The 22747-nt window shown below is 41.3% G+C and overlaps 1 protein-coding gene across 3 annotated transcripts in view; it reads left to right on the top strand.

Annotated features, from left to right (window-relative positions):
- Window positions 1–21955, top strand: part of LOC135259590 (protein FAM53A-like) — a 52659-nt gene extending 30704 nt beyond the window's left edge. For all 3 annotated transcript variants that reach the window (XM_064344123.1, XM_064344122.1, XM_064344124.1), the window contains exon 5: window positions 20312–21955. In XM_064344123.1, coding sequence (XP_064200193.1) covers window positions 20312–20635 — 324 coding nt within the window. In that variant the 3' untranslated portion in view covers window positions 20636–21955. The remainder of the gene's footprint in view (window positions 1–20311) is intronic.
- The last annotated feature ends 792 nt before the right edge of the window (window positions 21956–22747 follow it).

Genomic DNA, 22747 nt, shown 5'->3' with positions numbered 1-22747 from the left:
CTCCAATTGCCTTCTAGCATACACTCCGAAAACCAACTTTTCAAGGACAGATAACTTTTTAAACTAGAAAGGTTACAATTCCTGAAGGAATTGTGTCAAATTCCAACTGGCACTGTCCTCAATGCATTTCAATGAGGATGTAGCGTCCCCGGCTGAATGATGGTTTTTGAAGTCCTTTAATGTTGTTAATCATAAACACACCGTAAAAGCTAAAGGAAAAACAAATACAAAATGCATGAATATTTACTTTAAATGACAGAAAGCAACCTTTATGCACATGGCTGTACTAATCCCAGAGTCTCTTAAGTATCCCTTTATTTTGCTACTGAGTTTAAGCCAACAAAAGTGCATATTAAATGTATAGCTTCAAACATTTACCGAATTAAAATGTACTTCCATGAACGTGTATTCATATAATGTGCATCCATACATCACAATAGTCTCAACTATTCTTCTAATGTATTATTAGCTTTTTGCAGTTTCATTAGGGGTCCAAGCAGTGAAGCTGGTGGAACCCTATTGTTTTTGTTAGGATTATTCTTATTATTTTTCTCCGCTAAAAGTGTCTGAGGCTCAGCAACCATAAGTCCTACAGCAACCAAATTTGGCAGGTGGGTTCTTATGGCCCCCCACTACTCAAAGGCACAACAAATCACGTATGTCTGCCAGATGGTGACGCTATAACAAAGGGTATTGCGTAAAAGGCCATAACTCCCACACCATACGTTAGATCAACACAAAACTTCATCGGCCGATGCATCTGAAGGTGCTCTACAACTTTGCCATTGGCACCACCTATGTCCGCCATATTGTTTGCCCGCCATTTTAACTTTTTCGTTTGGGCGTGGAAACTTTCTCCGCTAAAATGTCTGAGGCTCAGCAACCATAAGATGTAGACCAACCCAATTTGGTAGGTGGGTTCCTATGGCCCCCCACTACTCAGGCACTAAAAATCACCTATGTCGGCCAGATGGTGGCGCTATAACAAAGGGTCATGTTTAAAAGGTCATAACTCCCACACCGTACGTCAGATCAACACAAAACTTCATCAGCCGTTGCATCTGAATGTGCTCTACAACTTTGCCATTTGGACAATGGCAGGTAGTTGTTTCGTAGGTGACTTAGTCTTAACTTGTCTTAACTATTACTTGTATTTTTGCATAGACTGCGTTGTTGCTGTTCTTGTTTGTGTTAGTGTTAATCAGTTTAACCTACAGGGTCCAAGTTGAACTATGCGGTTGTTCCCTGCACTTGGAACGGTACTTCTCTCTAGGGTTTTCGACACACTTGTTCCTGATTATGATTATACACTTTGTTGTACGGCTCTCTGGATAAGAGCGTCTGCCAAATTCCTGTAATGTAATGTAATATTCCATAGCAACAAGATAAACACGACATTAGCCCTAATATATGCCAATACAGCAGTGAAAACGCTGCTCACTGAATAACGAAATAAACGAGACATTTTAAAAAAAAAAGTTATACCATGTCATTCTACAGTCAATATCTGGGACTTAACATTGAATAAATGTACAATCTTACCATTGGTTTTATGCGTAGATGTCCCTTTTGCGAATGAGTGGTCATATATTGTCTTGGACAATCCGTTTGTGAAATGTCGGCTACCTTCAAAAATAGCTGTGCTTAATACCACACCTGTTGCTTACGGCGTTGTCGCCCTTTTTAGTACAATATGGCTTGATTGACAATTCGTTTATTCATTTGGTGAGAGTATAAGCTTTTTAACGATGTATAACATGTCTGATTTTGCTGTTGGAATAGCGTTTTATAGGTCAGCGTAACCGACAATTTTCTTATCTGCCAATGTCTAAATAGCCTAAATAAAACGGTAGGCTACTTTGCGCGGAGCACGCAGATCGCGAGTTGATATTTCCTCTTTTTTCGTTTTTTCTCAATGTCGTATTTATTATTTGAAATGCGTATTTATGTGTTATTATTCTATCTCTCTCTGTGGCGCTCTGAAATGTGCATTCTCTGCTAAGCTGAGCAATGGATTGGAATAGGCCTATGTGTCTGACGTAGTGTTGCACGGTATACCAAAACTTCAGCACTTTCTCGGTACTTAAAAAAAAAAAAAAAAGAAGAAAAAAAAAAGAAGTGTTTCGGTATTAGAATATTCCGATGTTCGGTAGTTTTGAGTCAAATGTAAAAGCCAGGGAAAATTGTCTCCCGCATTACTGATTGAGAGGATGAAAAGTGTAATTTGTCAGAATCTTCGCTAGAAGGCAGTAGCAACTAAGGTTGCCAAGTGAGGTGACTTGCGCTTGTGCACTCAGCTCCTTGATACAGCGCAAGCTTTGACTCAGTTCACTTCAGTAGCAATAGGTGTTCCAATTTGGAAATATTTTATTATAGATAGATGCTGTATTGTTATTAAAATATGCTGTTTTTAAATCTATTTAAAGGTGAAAGACCTGTTTTAAAGATTATTTAGTTTACAACTGTTTAATTTTTGAAATATATTTAACATATTTTTCTATTGTTCAGTGTTGTAACACTATAGGCCTATACATATTAATATGTTGAAGAGGCTTCAACTTAAAGGTTGTTAATGAACCAGGTTGTTCATAAACCATGAATTAGAAAATGAGGTCAACCCTTGTGGACATTACGTTTCTGATCTATTAAGGTAATTTCAGTATCGTTAGGTACCGAGTATCGAATTAGCATCGTTTAAGTTTCAAGTATCATTTCAGTATTGAGTATCGTAATACTAAACCTGGTATCAGTATCAAAGTCAAAATTTTGGTATCGTGACAACACTAGTGTGACGCCTTTTTTAGTTGCAGCGCAGAAACACTGCAGCTGTGCATACACGCCGGACCATCTAAGTGTTACGACATGCCATCTAAGTGTTACGACATAGTAAAGGCCTTTACGGGAAGCGGCCAGGACATATCCATGGTGACGTAACTAAGTCATCCGACAGCGTCTCTTAGCACAAAATTTGCCATAAGTCATCAATATTTTATACGATCATCATGATATTCAGTAGATATGTTGGGTGAAGGCATATGATCATGAGGACAAAGCCATTTTAAAATCGCTCCATAGGGGGCGCGATGGTGCCAATGCTTGGACCCCTCCCAACGCCGCTTGCGGCTTTAATTTCATTTATATTTGTGTGTATATTCTGAAAGGCACAGTTAGCGTTGCTCGGTCCTGTAACACTGGTCTCTCGACAGAATATAGTACACGGCATGTCTTTAATGCAGCGGACAACCACCAATGTATGTTAACCCAAAATGCGCTTAACCACAAACGAGCACTAACTTCTTAAAGGAGTAACATGGTGGTTTTCACACTTTCTCGGATTTATGTGCTATTTGCACAGGAGGCATTGAAGAAGCACGATGAGTAAAGTATTAAATATGTCCGTTCTTTATTTTTGGAGAAATATGCTTTTTAAATTTATCGTCCGATTTTCAGCCGGTTGAGAATGTTCTCCTCGTAGTGCGTCACACGAGGATAACCACTCCCCTTTCCATGCCCCGTAAAGAAATCTGACCGGACACCCTGTTACAAGTGTGCAGTGAAGTTTAGGTAGCAAACAACAAGGCTGAATCCTTCTGACGTAATTTAGCCTACATAGAAACTATACGCTCAAATCGCCTAGTTTCGCTCACTGTGGCCAAGCGGAATCCATAACGTTTCAGAAAATATATAACTTTAAAAGGTTTAATTCAATCTTCTACTGGGACTTTAGCCGTTTATTGAGGGTGTGAAAGAACATTTTGGTGCCACTGACTATAATCGAATGTTTTTCAGATTTACCGTTCAATTGAGCAAGTATCATTCAAAGTACATTTTTATGGGTTAGTGCTGTCCGATTGTGCTAGCTACTTCACATTAACCTTGTACGGCGATCAGTAAAGGCTAACAGCACAGCACCGTTTATTTCTATCACCCCTGTAATGAACTAAAAAAAGGCAACAAACTACTGTTGAGCTCACGCGCATACACTGCTGGTGACATTCTCAAGCTCCGTTTTTCCCTCCCTACTGTCAGTCAGATTGCTGTGATAGCTCATTCTAAATCATATTTGGGGACCCATGGATAACACATGTTCTGCACATCAAACACATCTAAATAGTTTAAAACCAAAATAAACAATACGAAATGCCTGAAAACAGCTTCTTAACGAGGCGCAAAAAATGCTGATTTAATTACAGATAATAGACTATGGCAATTAACATAGCAGGTAACACATGTTAGTTCACCAAGTTTACAAAACGAACTATTCATTCTACAAGTGTTAACATATTAAAAATATATATACAGTATATTTAGAAGAAGATTTACCAACCTTGTGCCCTTATCAGCCAGGCGCTATACCATTTAGAACTTAAAATAAACCGTAAACCATTTTTACATAGCTCAAAAGAAGCACGAAACCGTCCGGACCCATGGCGCACTGTAGCGCTACACGTACAGCTGAGGATCAGCAAGTAGCGATTATGTTCCAGGGAATAGTCATAAGTCAAAGTGTCATGAGTAAAATTTGACTAACTATATAGCTATCTAGCTATGGCATGTCCTCACCTCTGTAACGTTATTTGTTGTCCTCTGTGTGTCCATACATCTGTATCGGTGGTTGTAGTGTCCGTGTGTCCATACATCTGTATCGGTGGTTGTAGCTGTGTGTCATTAGCTCCTACTCATGCGTGCAGGATAGCATCCATACGCCGGTTGTAGCTGTGTGTCCGTAGCTCCTACTCATGTGTGCAGGATAGCATCCGTACGCGCTAACTAGGTTAACTAAAGTGGGTGAAACGCGAACATGTTAGGGTTAGCTAAAGTAACGTTAGGCGATAAAGCTGTGCTTAAAAATCTTGTGCCATTGGAAATGCGTCCTACGAAACGTCCATGAGTAAGTCAGTGACCACCTGCGCATGCATCCTACTAAACGTCCGAGAGTCAGTGACCGGAAGCAAGCCCACTAATGATGTATGATTTGATTTATTGTAAGTAAAAATGAAGCCTTATACCCGGAAATTACTTTTGGAACAGTCATTACTTGGTTTGCTCAAAAACTGTTTTTCGGAATTATTTCCTGCAAAGGTTATCACATTGCTCCGTTCCTTTGGGAGGTGGTAGCGATGTGAACTGCACATGTACAAACCTGAAATGGCTACAGTAGCCAGTTATTGACAGTGTTACATTTATCAAGCGTCACATTTATGGCGATCCTCCCCTGTAATATTATAAGTTTAAAGAAACCTTTTATTTATGTCAGTCTTAAATTTTGGTCACACCTGCATTGGCCTTTGTGTCATGCGCTCCGTACCATTATTCTCACACTAATTAGACCTCATGATAGGCATCGCCTAATTAAGTGTTATTTTGCAAATTAAGCAATTTATTTGGGTTGTTTTCATGAATTTGTTTTAGGCTATGGACATTCTGCTCCAATGCCAGTGCTATGTCGTATGTGTAACTTAAGTGGTGGAGGCCCAAAAAAAAAGTTGTAAAAGTTAGCCAAAAAAGTTTCTCTTGTACGTACAAGTTCATTTTTGGCTGACTGTTTCTGGGAAAAGAAAATTACCTTGCCATTCAGGCCTTAAGTAATTTTACCACAAAGAGGCTTGCACACATTCTAGTACAGATAAAATGAGTAATCACTATAGGTTTGATTACAACGGCTCCCTTCCATTCAGAATGAAAGAACAATAACGGCATAAGGTAAAGAAGTTACTCATGAAGCTTGGGCAGCCCTCTCCTGACTAGTCGAAGCAACTGCAATTTAAAGTGGGCTGTGGTATAATGTAAAACTCTGAGCCATCTAGCTTAGTAACAGCCAGAACTACATGCTGTACCACCTGGAAAACGGCTTGTGTGCTAACAGCTGCCAAGTTATTAATTGCTAAACATGACGTGATGTCCGCAACACGCCAGTCCTCATCATTAGTATTTCCACTGTTATGGCGCATTGCAGATCAAACTTCATCCATTACTTTGGTTCCTGAGTGTGCATTTTCAGTGCTTCCACCTTGGCACTCATGCTAACAACACATCGCTTGACTTTGAACCGCTCTTGACTTTGGTCCGTCTAGTCCAGCAGCAGCTTTAATGGGAAATTACACCTTTTTTAAAACTGTAAATTTGTTTGTAAGCCTACTTTATGATTAAATATTTTAATTCATGCCATTATTTCAACATTTCTGAAATAATATCATTTGGCAGAAAACAACTGATAGAAAACATTTTAGTGCTGCTCTTGAACATTTTTAAATTTCTTTCTGTGTTCCACTCAAGCCCAGCCCCAGTCGTGATGTCAGAGTACCTCTTCGGAGTTAATACTACTGTACATCATGTAGCTAGATGTCAATCAAGACATCCAGCTGGAAAATTGTTGCTGCCCACAAATTTGATCATTTACTTTTTAATACGATGGAACAATGCCAGCACCTGATTGGCTAGATTGGTTTCGGTCTTGCGTTTACAACCTGGAGAAACATGTCGGCCTGTTCATAAACTGTGATATTCCACCTAAAGAGTCCACTAAAATATGTTTATGATGACATCTGAGCTGATGAATTGGCCATGAAATTGCAGAATCTTGATTCATATTTGATCTGCAATGCCTAGGTTGACTGTTGGATCTGAGTTTCATGAGCCAGGCACAGCTATGCTGTACAAATTCATTTGCGTAGAGAATACCTTATACAGATGGATGCCCCTACTCCATCCACTCAACTTGTAAATATTTCATTTGTGTCACTGAGAATAAGCAGAATACGACTGAAATTTAGTGTAGATTGGGTAGTATAGATTCAGATAGTACATTGTGGGAGAGACCTTATGCTCATCTTGTGCTGTGGGAGACACTGCTCTCTACCTGCACTGCATTGTGGGAGAGACTGCACTCTGCTTGCACTGCATTGTGGGAGAGACTGCACTCTGCCTGCAATGCATTGTGGACATGACTGCGCTGCCTGCACTGCATTGTGGGAGAGACCCAGCTCTGCCCTTCACTCTGATTGCATTGTGGGAGATGCTTGTTTGTGCTCATACTCTCTTGTACAGTTTACAACCTGAAAATTCAAGCCTGACCTGACCTGAGTTTAAGCCTGAGCTTGACCCGGCCCGAGATCACACTCATTTTACTAAGCCTGAGCCTGACCAAAAAAAAAAAGTGAGTTGACAGAAAACGGCTGTGCAACTTGGATGGTGGCTCAGCCCACACACGCACACTGCGTAACGAGGAGAGAGACAGGAGAGCAGGAACACCATGAGGTTGACTAGAAACACGCGTCTGTGGTGAAAAACTCTGGAGTATGCCCTAAATTAAACAAAATCCTTTAGGCTTATATTAAAACATCTACATGACCTATATTAATGATGTCATTATTTGTCTGTTTTCTGCTTATTTAAAACTGAGCAGCCTCATAGTAAAGCCAGAGTAAACTAGTTTTGCCAAATAAATAATTACAGTACATTTTTAAAGCTGTATTCACCATGTAGTTAATTACTGCAAACGGGAGTTGTTGTAAATAGATACATTTTAACAAACAGAAAAAGTATTCAAAGACTCAAAAAGTTGAGTGTTTAACCAGTGATTGACTCAAAAAGTAGCAATGCGTAAATTGCTACTAGTAAATTCTCTGCCCAAAACCGATCTGCGTCAGGTTTGGGTCCTGACGGGCTTGTGCTGACTTTGACAACTCTGCTCTCTAGTTTGTTTTGGAGGTGGTCAGTGTGAAGGGGTTTGTACTTAGTGGTCTGCATGGTGTTAACGGAGGGTGGTTACAGATATTTAGGAACTGGGTCGAGCTTTGTTGGAATGGTGATAAACTGCCCAGTGAGCAGGAACAGCTGTCGTATGCTTCAGTATGACTTTGGAAGATTTGGATGCATTTCCACCCATCAACTGTGCTCTGGTTTCTCAGTTGCCCAAGTTTCTCCTTGGTTCAGCTGTAGGTGTGTCTGCACTGAAATCTCAGAACAAACTGATTTGAAACTGATTGCACACTTTATCTCCTTGTTAGTCTCCAAAAAGGTCAGATTAGTGCTTTGAGGGTGTTTTTACACTTGGTCAAACAGGGCTGTAAGACAAGCCAGAGAAGGCATAGTCCTTCAGTATCCTCTACATGCTGTGGCAATTCCTCCTCTGAGTGAGTCATGTAGCATAGTATACCTAGAACCAGGCTAGCTTATTTTGCTTCATTTCCATAGTGGAGCTGGAACCAGGCTCCCTAATTATGCTTCATTTCCATAGTAGAGCTGGAACCAGGCTGCCTAATTATGCTTCATTTACATAGTAGAGCTGGAACCAGGCTAGCTCATTTTACTTCATTTCCATAGTAGAGCTGGAACCAGGCTCCCTAATTATGCTAATTTGCTTAGTAGAGCTGGAACCAGGCTAGCTCATTTTGCTTCATTTACATAGTAGAGCTGAAACCAGGCTGCCTAATTATTCTTCATTTATATAGTAGAGCTGGAACTATAGTAGAGCTTCGCTTTTCTTTATGCCTGACAACACCCCTGTAGCTGTGACTGTATTCACATTACGGCACGTCTTGTGTCGTAATGCTTAATTCAACATTGGAGAGGAAATGCAGGGGAATTAAGACTTATTTCAGAAAAGCTCAAGTCCACTATACCGTGGAACCCAACCCCCCCCCCCCCCCTTTTTTTGGCAACTCACCAGAAAAGAACCATTCAGACTGACAGGCCTTGTTGACATCACAAAACATCTTGTGACTGGCAGAAGACCTACAATGGTGGATTCCTGGGAGGAAAGGATTACCAAGGCAGTCAACCTTCCATAGACAGTATGTAAAGACTGTCACAAGTGTGAAACTCCTGTGTTTCTACAACTGAACGTGTTGAATATATTGAATTGAAGTCTTGGAGGCAGGGGTGTTGGGTGTGTGGATATGTGTGAAGTTCAGAGTGAGAGGAGGGTTTTGTTCCACTCCCTGTGTTGGTGTCTGGCCCTGGGGGACCCTGGGGGACCCTGGGGGAATGCGTTCCTATTGTCTTGGGTGGTTTGTTTGTAGTGCTAAACAAGCCCGTCCCAGTTTCTACTGTCCCTACCTCCTAATTGACTTCATGCAGTGCTTCCTCTCATGTTCAGCTGAAGTGGCTCTTCCCAGAATGCTTGAGGATTCCTCTCATGAAGAGGGAGGGCCCGCATGAGACTGGTATTTTTATGGTATGGTCTGTGAACATTTGAACTGTTTTATGAGTTTTTAATCTTGTGGCTATAATGGTGTGTTTTGAAAAATTTGGCCATGATGGTGAGTTTTTAACTGTTTGGCTATGACGTGACATGAATCTCCTTCACTTAAGATGAGATTCCTCCAATCTGATTTACATTTCAGTTCAAGTCACTTCTGTTTTATTTGTGTAGTGCTTTTTATAGTCAGTGTCATAAAGATGCTTTACTGGAAAACAGGAAAAAGACAAATACCCAAAGCCTGAATACACAAAAAGCCCTCCAAGTGAGGTCGAAAAAAAACTCCCTAGTGGGAAGTAAAAAGAAAACCATCCTGAGGAAAAAAAATCCACAGTGGGAAGTTTAAACATGTATTTGTATGTTTACTTTGAATCTGTGTCTGTTGATTCATTGTTGTGACTGGAGAAACTGACCTGTGAACAGTTGCAGATTCTGCACTTTGCAGCTCCCCACCAGGGTAATGACAGTAATGATTATTTACCAGTAGAGTGAGATAAGGATAGCAGTGTAGTGTTGCTGTTGCACTGTGCCTTTTTATTTCTTATTTCCCTTACAGGGAGAGGGTATTGTATCACATTGGAAAGTAATAGTCTTTTTGGACCAACTTTGAAGTAATTGAATTACAGTAACACAAAGATTTATCTAGCTGAATGGTAGAGGGTCAGTTTGCTTCTCTCTCCCATATTTGAGGTTTAACTTGCAAGCTATGCTGCAAGCCATGTTCAGCCTTAACTAAGTTTTATCATGCTTAAACACATTTATTACAAAATGTGTCTTTTTATCACAACATGCTACTCCATCAGTTGCACTGGAATTGGAATGCTATTCATCTTTTGTTGCATCCAGTCTTAATGCATCACAGATGGAGAGCTGCAGAACACTCATTACCGCTTTTTTCTTACAATTCCTTAATAGTCATTGACATTTATAATTTGGTGACAATGGCAAGCAAAGCTGATCTAGTTTGATGTTTGCAAGATACTCTGAAAATCTCTATTTAGTAGCTCTGGTGGCCTCCCCATGGTACAGTAGTAAAACACCTATATAAGAATTGTGTGATCCTAAGATGTAAATAAATAAATTAATATCTTACATTAATTGCATTTAATGAATATCTTACAGTAACTAATCTATAGTGACAGTGAATGAATATGGATGGGATTCCCATATAATGTATTTGCAAACATTTTAACAGGCCTTGGCATTGACAAAGTTTCTGACCTTCTGATCACTGACTCGAGGCCTGCAAAGGTTTTGTATATTGGGTACTGTGGAGCAATTGTTCAGAAATGCACAGGGTACGTGCACACCAGCCCTTCAGATTCATTTGTTTGTGGTATATACTTAGTAGTTGTGAACTCTGTGCCCCCCTGCCCCCAGTCTAAGTAGAGAAGGTGGCCTCTGTGTCCAGCTCAGCGGGAGGTCGGGCGCTGAGCCCCGCGGTTAACAATAGGATGATCTGACAGTCCGTCTCCCTCTCCTCATTCCTAGCTGTAGACAGTGGTGGTGGTGGTGGTGGGGCGGGTGAGGGGAGAGGGGGGTCTTGAGAAAGGAAGGGTCAGTGAAGATGGCCCCTTGTCCTGCCCTCCCAAATCATAAACCCCGCTGGCTGTTGGACACCCGGAACGGAAAAGGAGGGGCGGGAGAGGTGGGGTGAAAATCATGACCCCATTGAGTGGTTGTAGCACCCCCACCCACAATTCCCCTTTTCTCCTGGCAACAACGCACAGCCATTGAGGAATGACGAGCTACAGATACATAATGGCAGCAACGCTGCTGTCAGGCTGTGAAGAGCCTGTCTGGCTCGGGTCATTCACGCCATGGGTGTGATGCCAGTGGATTAAATACCTCATGTTGCTGCCCATCTGCATCATGGATGTATATGCTAAATTATAAGTTGTCATATGTGAACTGGACCTCATTGTGTTTTAACAAAAAAAGTCACCAGTTTATATGCGAAGTACATGCATGCATTTTATTTTGTAAGTGACTGCACTAAAGCTGTGCTCCACACACTAAAAATTCACTGTTCAGAGCAATTTTACCAGAGAAAGCTTTGTAACATTTTAAAGTGTGTTTTTGAAGCATGCTTTTTAAAGCATGCTGTGTTTTTAAAGCACCAGCACTAGTTCAGTTTTCCTCAACCTTCAGCTAGATTTACTGTATCTCGGTTGTCTTTTTCTCGGTGCAGAGGTTGCTGTCTGGGTTACCCATGGAGGGCTCTGCGGTCAGAATATCAGTAGCTTGTCCAGGTTGTGCAGCATTAAGGTTCTGCTCAGGTGAGCAATATACACTTTTGGTTATGACTCTACCTCTACCTGAGCTCTCTGCAGCTGTGGTTCTCTAAACCTGTGCTTGGCTGTGCTTCGTGCCAGTGAGTGGGGATGGACAGGCATTGCTCAGAATTCTCCTTTATTTCCTCTCTAATTATCTCAGATCACAGTGAAGCTGCATCAAACAGAATCCTCAGATTTGTCTGTGCACTTTAGTGCATGTGCGCGTGTGCAAACAAGTGTGCCAGTGACCATATGTGGGTGGCCACTCCGGTTGTGGGATGGCAGGAAACGTCATTTTGTGTTTTTTCTCTTGTGGAAAGTTTTGAAAATGACTGCCTTTGTTGAAAGTTTGCCCGTGGCTTGTCCTTGGACACCACATAGCCTGCAGAGAAGGGCCTCTTTGTTGAAGGCAATGATCAAACGGCCCTACAATATGCCACAAACTGCAGAAGCTTCCAAAAATGTATCTGTGGCTGGAACCTGACATACTCTTACTTGTTCTGAAACTTTTAAAAACTGCTTTTATTCTTTGTGTAGCACTTGGGCAGGTCATTTTTCCAGGCTGTGCACAATATTTGGGGGTCCTGTGTTTTTGAGGGCTATGGTAAAGGAGGACTGTTTCTTAACCAGTTGACAATTGACATGGTAATCAAACAATTGGGTATTGTGCCATTTACAAGATTTTCACTTCACAGTGACTGTTTTCTGTTGAAAATGAATTATATTTAAGAAAAAAAGTTGTTATGGTAATAGTAGTCCATAGAAATGCAGAGTTTATTTTTCCCTATCATTTCATTTCATTCAGGTTGCATTTCTGGAACATAAATGGGATACTTATAAACCTAGAACTCCTCTAACTGTTGAAAACAAATTGAGACCTCCACAAGAAAGTACACCAGACCTAGTAGTCATTTAGTAGTGCTTGGTTTAACATGTGGACCATACTACACTTTTCAGTGACTGACACCAGCCTCTTAAAACCTTTTTTTTCCAGCCAGGAAAAGCCAGGACTTGGCACTTTAGACAGCTGCATCAGGCAAGTGTTAAATGACTGTTTGAGGGACTGTTTCAGACTTGTAAGTATGTGGTTGCAGGTGAGAGCGTTGCTCACTGTGCTTCCCCTGCCAGTTGATAGGGGACAGACTGTCAGGTAAACGCCCTGAAGCTCCACAATGAGTCATTTCCCCTCAGCGCAGCAAAGCACACATCCACATCTAGCATCTGATAAGCTGGCCTGGTTCCATCGCATCAGTTTCTAATCAACAAGCTTCTCGTGATTGTCTGGTCATTAACGGGAAGTGACGAAGGGTGGTAGAGTGGCAGAGTGTGTGCGGAAGCATGTGTTGGTGTGTAACCATGGGACTTCTTACCGCTGCAGTTGGCCGAGGGCTGCACAACCTGTGGTGGGTGGGACAGGAAAGAAGTACAGGGTGGTACATTCACTAGTTACCCAACCATCAGTAATGGGGAACATCTCTTCATGATGTCAAATGATTTCAGCTGACTTTGACAGTTATGTAACTTTTTGGAAATGAAACCGAAATTCTCACTATGTCGATTTCAAAGGATCTTACTGACCTTCTAATGAAGTACTGGCTATATATTCTTTGCTACCATTTTCCTCTGATGATTTGTGCAACCTCACAGAATCGGAGGCATTGGTCCTTATATTCCAGGAGGGCAGTGTCCTGTTAAAACACTGACCGTTGACTTGTGCGCAGTTGTGCCATCTCCTATATGAGTCTGGCTTTAATCTATTGCTGTTTGCTGATATCATTCATTAGCAACACTTTGCACTGGCCAGAAGGTCATAGCTCATGTAGATTGCAAACAAGGTAAACTCAAGTTAAACATCAGGCTCCACAGCCAAAGTCCACTATTTTGTAGGGCACTTATTAGGGGAAATTTGTATGTCTGTACTGTATTTGAGCCTGACCTAGTTCAGGCGATTTGTAGTAAGGTTAGCCTGAGTCCTTTATCCTCTGTGATTTCAACAGGGGCAAAAACCCCTGGTGGTCCTTGATGGTACTGCTGGGCGTCCCTGGCCAGTCTTGATATTCGCTTGACTGTTCTCGTGTGGCCAACGTTTGCTTGCAACGTTCTGCTTCTGCAGAATAAAAGACTGGAAAGCTGTGTTACGACTCAAGCTATAGTCATGACAAAAAGGGAGACAACACAACAAGGTATATTTTTAATCAAAGGAATGATTTATTAAGAAGAAGACAATGATGCACGTATGAGTGAAATGTAGGGTATTTATATTAAATGTGTGTGGATGTGTGTGTGCAACAGTGGGATGTGAATGTACAACGCAAAACCAGTGAAAAAAGGAGGGTGAAGGAAAAAACCTGCGGGCCCTCCAACCGCCTGACTTGGTGCAGGCTTACCTAGAATTGAGTGAGAAAGAGAGAGAGAACAGGGCAGAAAGCACTGGGGCTTCCTTATTATAGGGTTTCCCCCCAGGTGCTCTCAATTAGAAAAAGGGGCACCCCACACACTGGCCGGCTTCTGTAACTACAATAAAAATAAAAACAATATTAGACACAAAGTTGTTACAGCTGTAATTACAGAATTAGCTACTAGTTGTTCAATACTAAACAGTGTGGTTTAAATGTTTTTGCCAGTGAAATTCACAGAAATACTGGGATTAAACAATCCTATGCATTTTATTTTAGCTGACATTAATATGCCCTAATCCATTTGGCATATTGGCTAACTCCCAACTGTCACTGTGTTGCTTTTTATATATTATTGGTTCAAAAGAAATGCCAAAAATGTGTTCAGGTTTGACATGCTCACTTTCCTCACAGTTGGCCTATGTGAAAAGGTCAAACATATCCATTTAAGTTCCATTCCACAATTTTCCTTCACATCAATTGCTGAAAGATGTATTTATGGCACTAAAATAAGTTTTCTCTTGGGTGTACTTTAAAAACATATTTTTGTGTGTCACATGGCCACATATGAGAGAATTACAGGCAGCAGGTTTTACTTCCCTTTTCTTTATGGAACAGACCTCTATCATCACTGTGGCAGTAGTTTCACTCTTTACACTGCATGCATTAGCCTATATTTTACACTGGTCCCCGCTGTTTGATTTGAATCTTGAGCATATAAATCATCAGATGTTTCTTTGGTGCATGTAATCTTAGTCTGATTTCTTTTGGCTTTCTTATACTATGCATGCGAAAGGTCAGTGATCCGGTTGTTGCTTCTACAGATCACCAACAAAACTCAAACAAACCTGATGAGCAGCAGCGTGCTGAGTGGCGTGAGGAGCAGCGGTGTAATTGTGAATAAAAGTCATTTTTGGATAGATGAAGAAACTCTTCAAGTTTAATCGAATTTGTAGTGAGTGTTAATAATTCAGTTCCGCAGACCTTTTATTGAACAAATCCATGTAAACCCAGGTATTAGAGAAATCGCGTTATTCCGGACCCTGTAGAAGCTTAATCGAAATATTACTTTTAACTGATTACTGTCTGTGGTTTAGAGTGCTCTGTGTCTGTGTGGTGTATTGAGAGCTCTGTGTCTGTGTGGTGTATTGAGAGCTCTGTGTCAGTGTGGTGTATTGAGAGCTCTGTGTCAGTGTGGTTTAGTGAGAGCTCTGTCAGTGTGGTTTAGTGAGAGCTATGTATCTGTGGTTTAGTGAGAGATCTGTGTCAGTGTGGTTTAGTGAGAGCTCTGTGTCAGTGTGGGTTTTGAGAGCTCTGTCAGTATGGTTTAGTGAGAGATCTGTGTCAGTGTGGTTTAGTGAGAGCTATGTATCTGTGGTTTAGTGAGAGATCTGTGTCAGTGTGGGTTTTGAGAGCTCTGTCAATATGGTTTAGTGAGAGATCTGTGTCAGTGTGGTTTAGTGAGAGCTATGTATCTGTGGTTTAGTGAGAGATCTGTGTCAGTGTGGTTTAGTGAGAGCTCTGTGTCAGTGTGGGTTTTGAGAGCTCTGTCAGTATGGTTTAGTGAGAGCTCTGTGTCAGTGTGGTTTAGTGAGAGCTCTGTGTCAGTGTGGTTTAGTGAGAGCTCTGTGTCAGTGTGGTTTAGTGAGAGCTCTGTGTCAGTGTGGTTTAGTGAGAGCTGTGTCAGTGTGCTTTTTGAGAGCTCTGTCAGTATGGTTTATTGAGAGCCCTGTGTCAGTGTGGTTTATTGAGAGCCCTGTGTCAGTGTGGTTTCGTGAGAGCCCTGTGTCAGTGTGGTTTAGTGAGTGCTCTGTGTCAGCGTTGCAAACATTAATGATGTTTGCAATGTTACTGAAATGTAAAAATTTGTCATTTTTGCAGACGATACAAATCTATTTTGCTCTGGGAAAAATTTAAAGGAACAGTATGTTACTGTATGTAAAGGAAGGTATGCTATTGAAAGGGAGCTGGAAATTCTCAAAACTTGGTTTGATGTTAATAAATTGTCTCTCAATATTAAGAAAACTAAATTTATGTTTTTGGTAATCAAAAGGAAATTGATGAGGATTGTGAATTAAAAATCTGTGATGTTGAAATTGAAAGAGTTTTTGAGACAAAATTCTTAGGGGTTGTGATTGATCATAAATTAACATGGAAACAACATATTGACTATATTAAAGGAAAGATTTCAAAGTCAATAGCAATCCTGTATAAATCTAGGGATATATTAAATTATAAGGCCTTGTATACAATTTATCGCTCACTTATACTTCCTTATATGTCTTACTGTGTGGAATTGTGTGGGTCGGCCTTTAAAACGACTATAAATTCAATAGTCTTACTACAAAAACGAGCCATACGTATTATTAATAAGGCTGGTTACTATGATCACACTAATCCAATGTTTATAAAATCCCATGTTATGAAATTTAATGATTTGGTGTATTATAAAATAATGCAAATTATGTTTAGAGCTAAAACAAAGTCCCTCCCAGATTGTATACAAAGGTTTTCTTCAATACAGGAGTGAAAATATGATTTGAGAGATGTTTGTAAGTTTACTGTACAAAAAGCTAAAAAAGGGATTAAAAGGAGATGTAGCCTATTTCTATTGTTGGGGTTAAATTATGGAATAATGCTAATATAAATGTAAGAATGTGTAACTCGCTTTTGGTTTTCAGAAGAATGGTTTATAATGCTATTTGTGAGGGTTACAATTGTGAATGATTTTTATTTTATTATTATGTTTTATTTTTGGAGGGTAGCTTAAATTGATAAGAATGTAGGATAGGCATAGCTATATAAGCATTATGCTTCTGCCGGTGCCTTTTCAGTCACTACCTAGCCTAATACATAGATTGTTGACTTGTTTATACTGTCTAGACTGTTTATATTTATTGTATTGTGTGTAATGACTGAATAAAAAATACTACTACTACTAGTGTGGTTTATTTAGAGCTCTGTGTCAGCGTAGTTTAGTGAGAGTTCTGTGTCAGTGTGGTTTAGTGAGAGCTCTGTGTCAGTGTGGTTTAGTGAGAGCTCTGTGTCAGTGTGGTTTATTGAGACCTCTGTGTCAGTGTGGTTTAGTGAGAGCTCTGTGTCAGTGTGGTTTAGTGAGAGCTCTGTGTCAGTGTGGTTTAGTGAGAGCTCTGTGTCAATGTTGTTTAGAGAGTGCTCTCTGTGTGTTAGTGAGTACTGCGCGGGGCGAAGTTCAGTGAGCACATTACTGTGGCATGGCTCAATATAGTAATAAGGTACCCGCTGTGCTGTACTCGTAGTTTCTCTGACTAAGATAGGGATATGCAAATCTGGACTTCCAGGCCAGTAGTACTGCTGGTTTTCTTTTCTACCTGATAGTTAATTGATCTATTAATGTCAGTGATTGGCCAGAGATTTAACTCTGCTGGTGTCTCAGGTTTAAGTCAGTCCTGATGAGAGAGCAAGAATGAAAACCAGCAGTACTACTGGCCAGATTTGAGTATCCCTGCTTGAAGCCAAGCGATTGCCACTTCACTGAGGCCTTGGTTCCCCTTTGTGTGTCCCTGGTTAAGGCTACTGCAGTGTCAAGGTATGGAGTAGCCATTTGATGGCTTAGCGATAGGATTTCTTTCTTTAACTGTAAGTTTATATATATATATATATATATGAACTTACTGTAGTTGTAACCAGTGCCTGGAACTGACTATGCCCTCTCCACTGCTGGTTATAGTCAGTCATAGGCACTGCTAACTACTACAGCTTGTAGTAAGTTTATATATAGATACTGTATATAAACTTATAGTTCATACAGTAGATATACCACTGAATATTCGGAAAGCCAATAGCCAAAATAATGTGCATTATTAAGCCTTTAGCACAAATCTGAAATCATCAATGCCAAACATGGCAATAGCACTCTGATATGCATTCAGAAATAAATAAATGTGCACTGTCGGGCACCAAACTGTCAGCCTACCTAAACCTAAACATAAGAAGGAAACTGAACAAGAAAAACCAAAATAAAAATATTGTCTAGTCTATTTTATCTGCTCTTCATGTCAGCTGAGCTGAGATGTCTGGATGTATTTTTGGCCTTTAGGAACCGTAGCATGTAGACATTTCCATTCATTAGCTGGTCCTTTGAAGCTGGTGTACATTTAAGAACACTCACACAGAAAACTCAGAACTAGATAGAAGTAGTCAAACCTTGTTGTAGCCAGTTTGCTGTGTCTTTGCTGTGAGAACGTCTTTTTAGCAATGTGAACATGATTCTGAACTTTCTATTTATTTATTATTTTTTAAAGGAGCAGGGGCTGTCCACCCTCCTTGCTGAGTGTTGCATACAGAGATGGGATCAGTAACCCCCAGCCGCATGGGGGTTTCATATATGGGCTTGAGAGGATCCTTATAAACTCCACGATCTTGCCCCTAAAACATAATCTGATTATAATTTTTTGAAAACTATTAATATGTTGGTGCTCTCTTTAATATCCTTTGTATATTAATATCATGTATAACTTATAAAAGTTTGTTTAACCACGCTCATCCCTATTACTCATAATCCTGAGTCATACCAGAGGTGCAGCTATAATAAAAATCTAGCTATGATATAATTAATTATATTCTAAGACATAGCCTAGTCGTTCGTATTCTGATTCCAGATACTGTAATCTTGTTGTAAAGCACCCTGGGATGGTTTACATGGGTAACCTGATTTAACATTTTGATTCTTAATGAAACTGAATAACAGCTGAAGGCTGTGCTTGCGACTTCACATCTAAAACATTTTACATTCACCAAGATATAAACAAGTATTCCCAGATACAGGCCATTGTAATGGCTGACCATGGTGCAGTGTGTAAACCATAAGCCTTGAGTCTGTTTCTGAGAGAGCACTCATCACTGTTCCAGGATCAGCCCAAAAACTGTGCTCTCCTCCTTTTTTTCAACGGAGTACCCTGAGCCAAATTGGGAGCTTGCTCCAGACAAGCTTATTCAATTGTTAGACCCCCTCAGCAGTTTTCTAAAAGAGAAAGCTGGCATGGCAAAGCAGGCTAAGCAGCTGAAAGAAGCTCTTCAGCTACTCGGTGTACATCAACTCCTCCTAACATCTGCAAAGAGAGATGTCAGTTTTCTTTTAACACAAGAAACCTGTTGAATGAAGTGGAGGTTTTTTTAAAAGTTTGACAGGGGTTTATGGAAATGTAGACCCCCGCTGCCTAAAAAGGGGCGAGTACGAAGCTTACGCCATCCTATGGTGAGTGAGACTGGGAAAGGGGCACGGGGGAGTGGGTCCCTCGGTTGCCTTTCTTCTCACCGACGCATGAACAGTCAAAGGGCCCCTTTTTATCCATTGTGCACTGGGAGCACGGCCATTTAAAGTGTAGATTCCAGGCGGCCTGGGACGACGGGAATGCGATAGCGGAGGGGCCGGGGCAGGAGATGATAATCAACCACCGGGAGCAGAGCCGCAGACAAGTCGGCCCTTTGTCCGTCTGCCCCCCCCCACCCCCCCAACCCCCAGGCCCGGAGAGCAGGCCAGGGGCGCACTCTCTCCGAATAAAAGAGCCCAGAGCTTTTCTCCCCGCTCTGTAAAGACGCTTGGCAAGGGAGGCGGCCCGCTAGAGCATCTGTCGCCCCGCTTCTCTTTCGGCTGCACTCGCACAAACACAATGGGAAAATTAGGCCGGGAATGGCATTTAATGAAGTGATTTTTTTTTTTCTCCTCCCCTCCCTCTCTGTGGTCTGAACCCCTCGCACTCTGGCCAGTCAAAGAGGAGACCACGCAGGCAGGCGGAGGTTTTTGTGGGGGGGGGGACGACTGCATCCAGAGCACGTTTGTGAAAATGTGGGGCACTTTTCTTATTCTGATATTGTTCTTAACTCGTTTGGCCTTATAATTGGTAAAGTTGGCAGCTTTGTAAAGGGAGATCTGTGACCTAATTGCTAGCTGTGGTCTAAGGGATTTTGTGATTGATTTTTCCATTTTTGTACCACCAGAGAAGGTGTGAAGACGTTTTTACACTAGCAACAGAATTATTGTACACCAAAGCATAGAGTACTATTATGGCAAGAAATGTCTACTTTCTATTTGTTGTCCATTTCTTACAACCCATGCAGATTAAATCATTTAGTACTATGGAAAAAAACCCATAGTATGTTCAAAGTTACTAAGTTCTTAATGAGTCTTGCATCCCCCAGGCTTCTGTAAGACCAGGTTTTCAAGCATGTGACTAAAATTCTTTCTATCAGGTCATTCTGTTCTCAAACAAAATGGCCCCCTTTTTGTAATTTTAAGGAAGAGAAGCACAATTATTTCCTGAGAAACAATGGTTTGATTTCAGTTCATGATGAACATGAGATTAAAGCAGCCTGTGTTGCATCCATCATTGTGGTATTCTTAGGAATTCCATTTCTAATTCCAGCTCTCTTCATCGCCCCCCTCTCTCTCCCTACAGACGTTAAAAAACTCCAAAAGCCTCTGCTCCCTGGACTATGAGGATGACGAAGACCCCCAAGGCCAGACCATAGTGTCATTGCCTTGCGACTCAGAGGATCTCCTGTCAGATGCGGGGGCGGAGCCTGCAGGGCGGGCGCCAGTACTGTTGCGGCTGGGACTGCGGCCTGGACCGCCCCACCCCCACCTGCGAACCCTCAGTAGTGCTGCAGCCGTCAGCGAGAGCGACGAGGACGCAGATGTCAGCGACTGTGAAAGCGCAGAGGACACCCTCTTCCCACTCGACTGCGCCGACTTGGACCTGGAGCAGATTGAGAACAACTGACAGAACCCTGGCCTTCCAGATACTGCACACATATACTGCGTCCCTATTATTGCAACTAGGGACAGGTGACTTCCACGTTGTGTTGATCTACATGGAAAATGCAACCCTACCCCATTCCCTTTTCCACAAAACCGAACTTCAGACCTTCCCCCCCAGCCATTGGTGGAGACGTGTTGGCCTGTTTAGGAGGTTTTAGTACAGAAGAGACTGTTATTTGCCTGTACATTCTGATCTTAATTGAATGCAGAATTTTGAGGACAGAATATTTTGGGCTACAAAAAAAAATTTTAAAGGTGAAGAAAATGGAAAAGAGTGAAAAACAGACAATTTACGTTGTATATTACAGCTTAGTTATGGAACAAAATGACTGGCTTGTTAACGCAAGATCTATTTTAAAGGGCATTTGTCGATCTTACTTGGTGCCAGTCTGAGTAGAATTGCTACTTGTTGAGTCAGTATTCTGTATAAAGAAGAAGATTGGAGTTGACTACCAACCAAAATGGTGACTTTTCACTGTCTGAGGCAATGTCATTGTGTGTCAAAAGACCAATGGGTGTTCCTGACCGCACGCAAACCTGCCTGGTCATTGAAGGGAAGCTTTAAAATATCACATGGGCAATGATTTAAGATCAAGGTGCAGTAACCTTTGTGATCCACAATTGAAAAAAACCCCAAAAAACGGCTGTAGGTAAAGCCTCTCGATTGCAGTCTCCAGGAGATTTAATACATTACCTTTGTTTGTACCTCTTCCTGTGTTTTTTATTTTTGTGTCAGCTGTATTGACTGGGCAGCACCTGGTGGTATTTGAGGGATTGCCTGATGAGCACTTGGGGTAGGGGTTGCAGTATATTTCCTCCTCAATGCTGCTAGTTTTCCCCTCCCATTCCCACCCCTTGGCAAACTGCCCTGCTACCACCCCTGCCTACGTTTCCCAACTGGTAGAGGACTGTCTTTTCTAAAGTGCCTTTGAGGCTGTTCTGTTACTATACCTATCGGACCTCCTTTCTTGTCCGTTTCACAAGCAATTTAAAACTTATGGCTGTGACCCTGTTTTCCACATTTCTTTAGGAGTGTGACTGGGCTCATTGCCTGCCTCTTCATTTTCATTTTCCCTTTTTTGCACTCAAATTTAAAGGATGAAATTAATTCTGGGTCTATGAACCCATGGGCATGGTCATTTGCAACAGCCCTTGTGGACAGGCTCCACAGCCCAAGCTGTGTAACTGGACATGCGTGCGGTCAGTACCCTGGGCAGGAAATCACACTGCCCTGAGGGCCAATGAGTTGTTAGTATCAATAAAGTGGATCTTCTGCTTTGCATTTGTGGTGTTCTGGTTTTATTATGGTGACTTGTTTAAGAAATGTGTCAACCTTTTCAGTTTGTATGCTGTGTTCAAAGACCCAAGCACAAGATGGTGAAGAACTAAGACAACTAGTTTCCAAACATGTTGATCAAACTACAGGCTTTTAACCAGAGGGGTTAGTGTTTTAAATGTGGCATCGAACAGCATCTAACAAAGCTTTGTAACAAACTTTATTTAGAGGTTTTCAGTTTATGATTAGGGTCTTTTTGGTCATCAGTAGTTCGTAGTCTTTCATAAGATGGTCACTTGAAGAGATGAATGTCGTGATGGTCCCAATCTGTGAGAATGCAGCAGTCATAGGGCCGTCACTGTCAGTGAGGATGTGAAGGTCATTGGTTACTTTGCATGCACATTGGAAATATAGTGAAGACTTGCTAGTTCTTTCGTGATGTAGGTTTTCAGGGACAAATTATACCTTGTTTGCAATCTGCAACTCTGGCTTCTCAACATGGTTCCTAGGATGTCCCGAATGGGTTTTCACTACTTTGAGCCTTTATTTAACCAATTTAACCTTCAACAGCTAAGGTATATTTGCGGTTTTACAACCTACAAAAATATGTTTTTTGGAAAGTGCATAGAAGAACATAGAACAGAAGACCCTAAAAAGGAGTTTACTTTAAAAGTGGTTTTATTCCTAGGAACATGCCCTTTTTAACAACATACAGTAGAGGTAGCAATTAGTCCAGTTATAAGGCAGTGTGTGATTGCATTCACAAATGACAATGTAGACGTGTCTACAGTGCTGAAC

The sequence above is a fragment of the Anguilla rostrata genome, chromosome 7 (genome assembly GCF_018555375.3).
Source record: "Anguilla rostrata isolate EN2019 chromosome 7, ASM1855537v3, whole genome shotgun sequence".
NCBI lineage: Eukaryota > Metazoa > Chordata > Actinopteri > Anguilliformes > Anguillidae > Anguilla > Anguilla rostrata.
The sequence above is the reverse complement of the archived record's forward strand: the minus strand, read 5'-3'. Positions and strand labels throughout refer to the sequence as shown.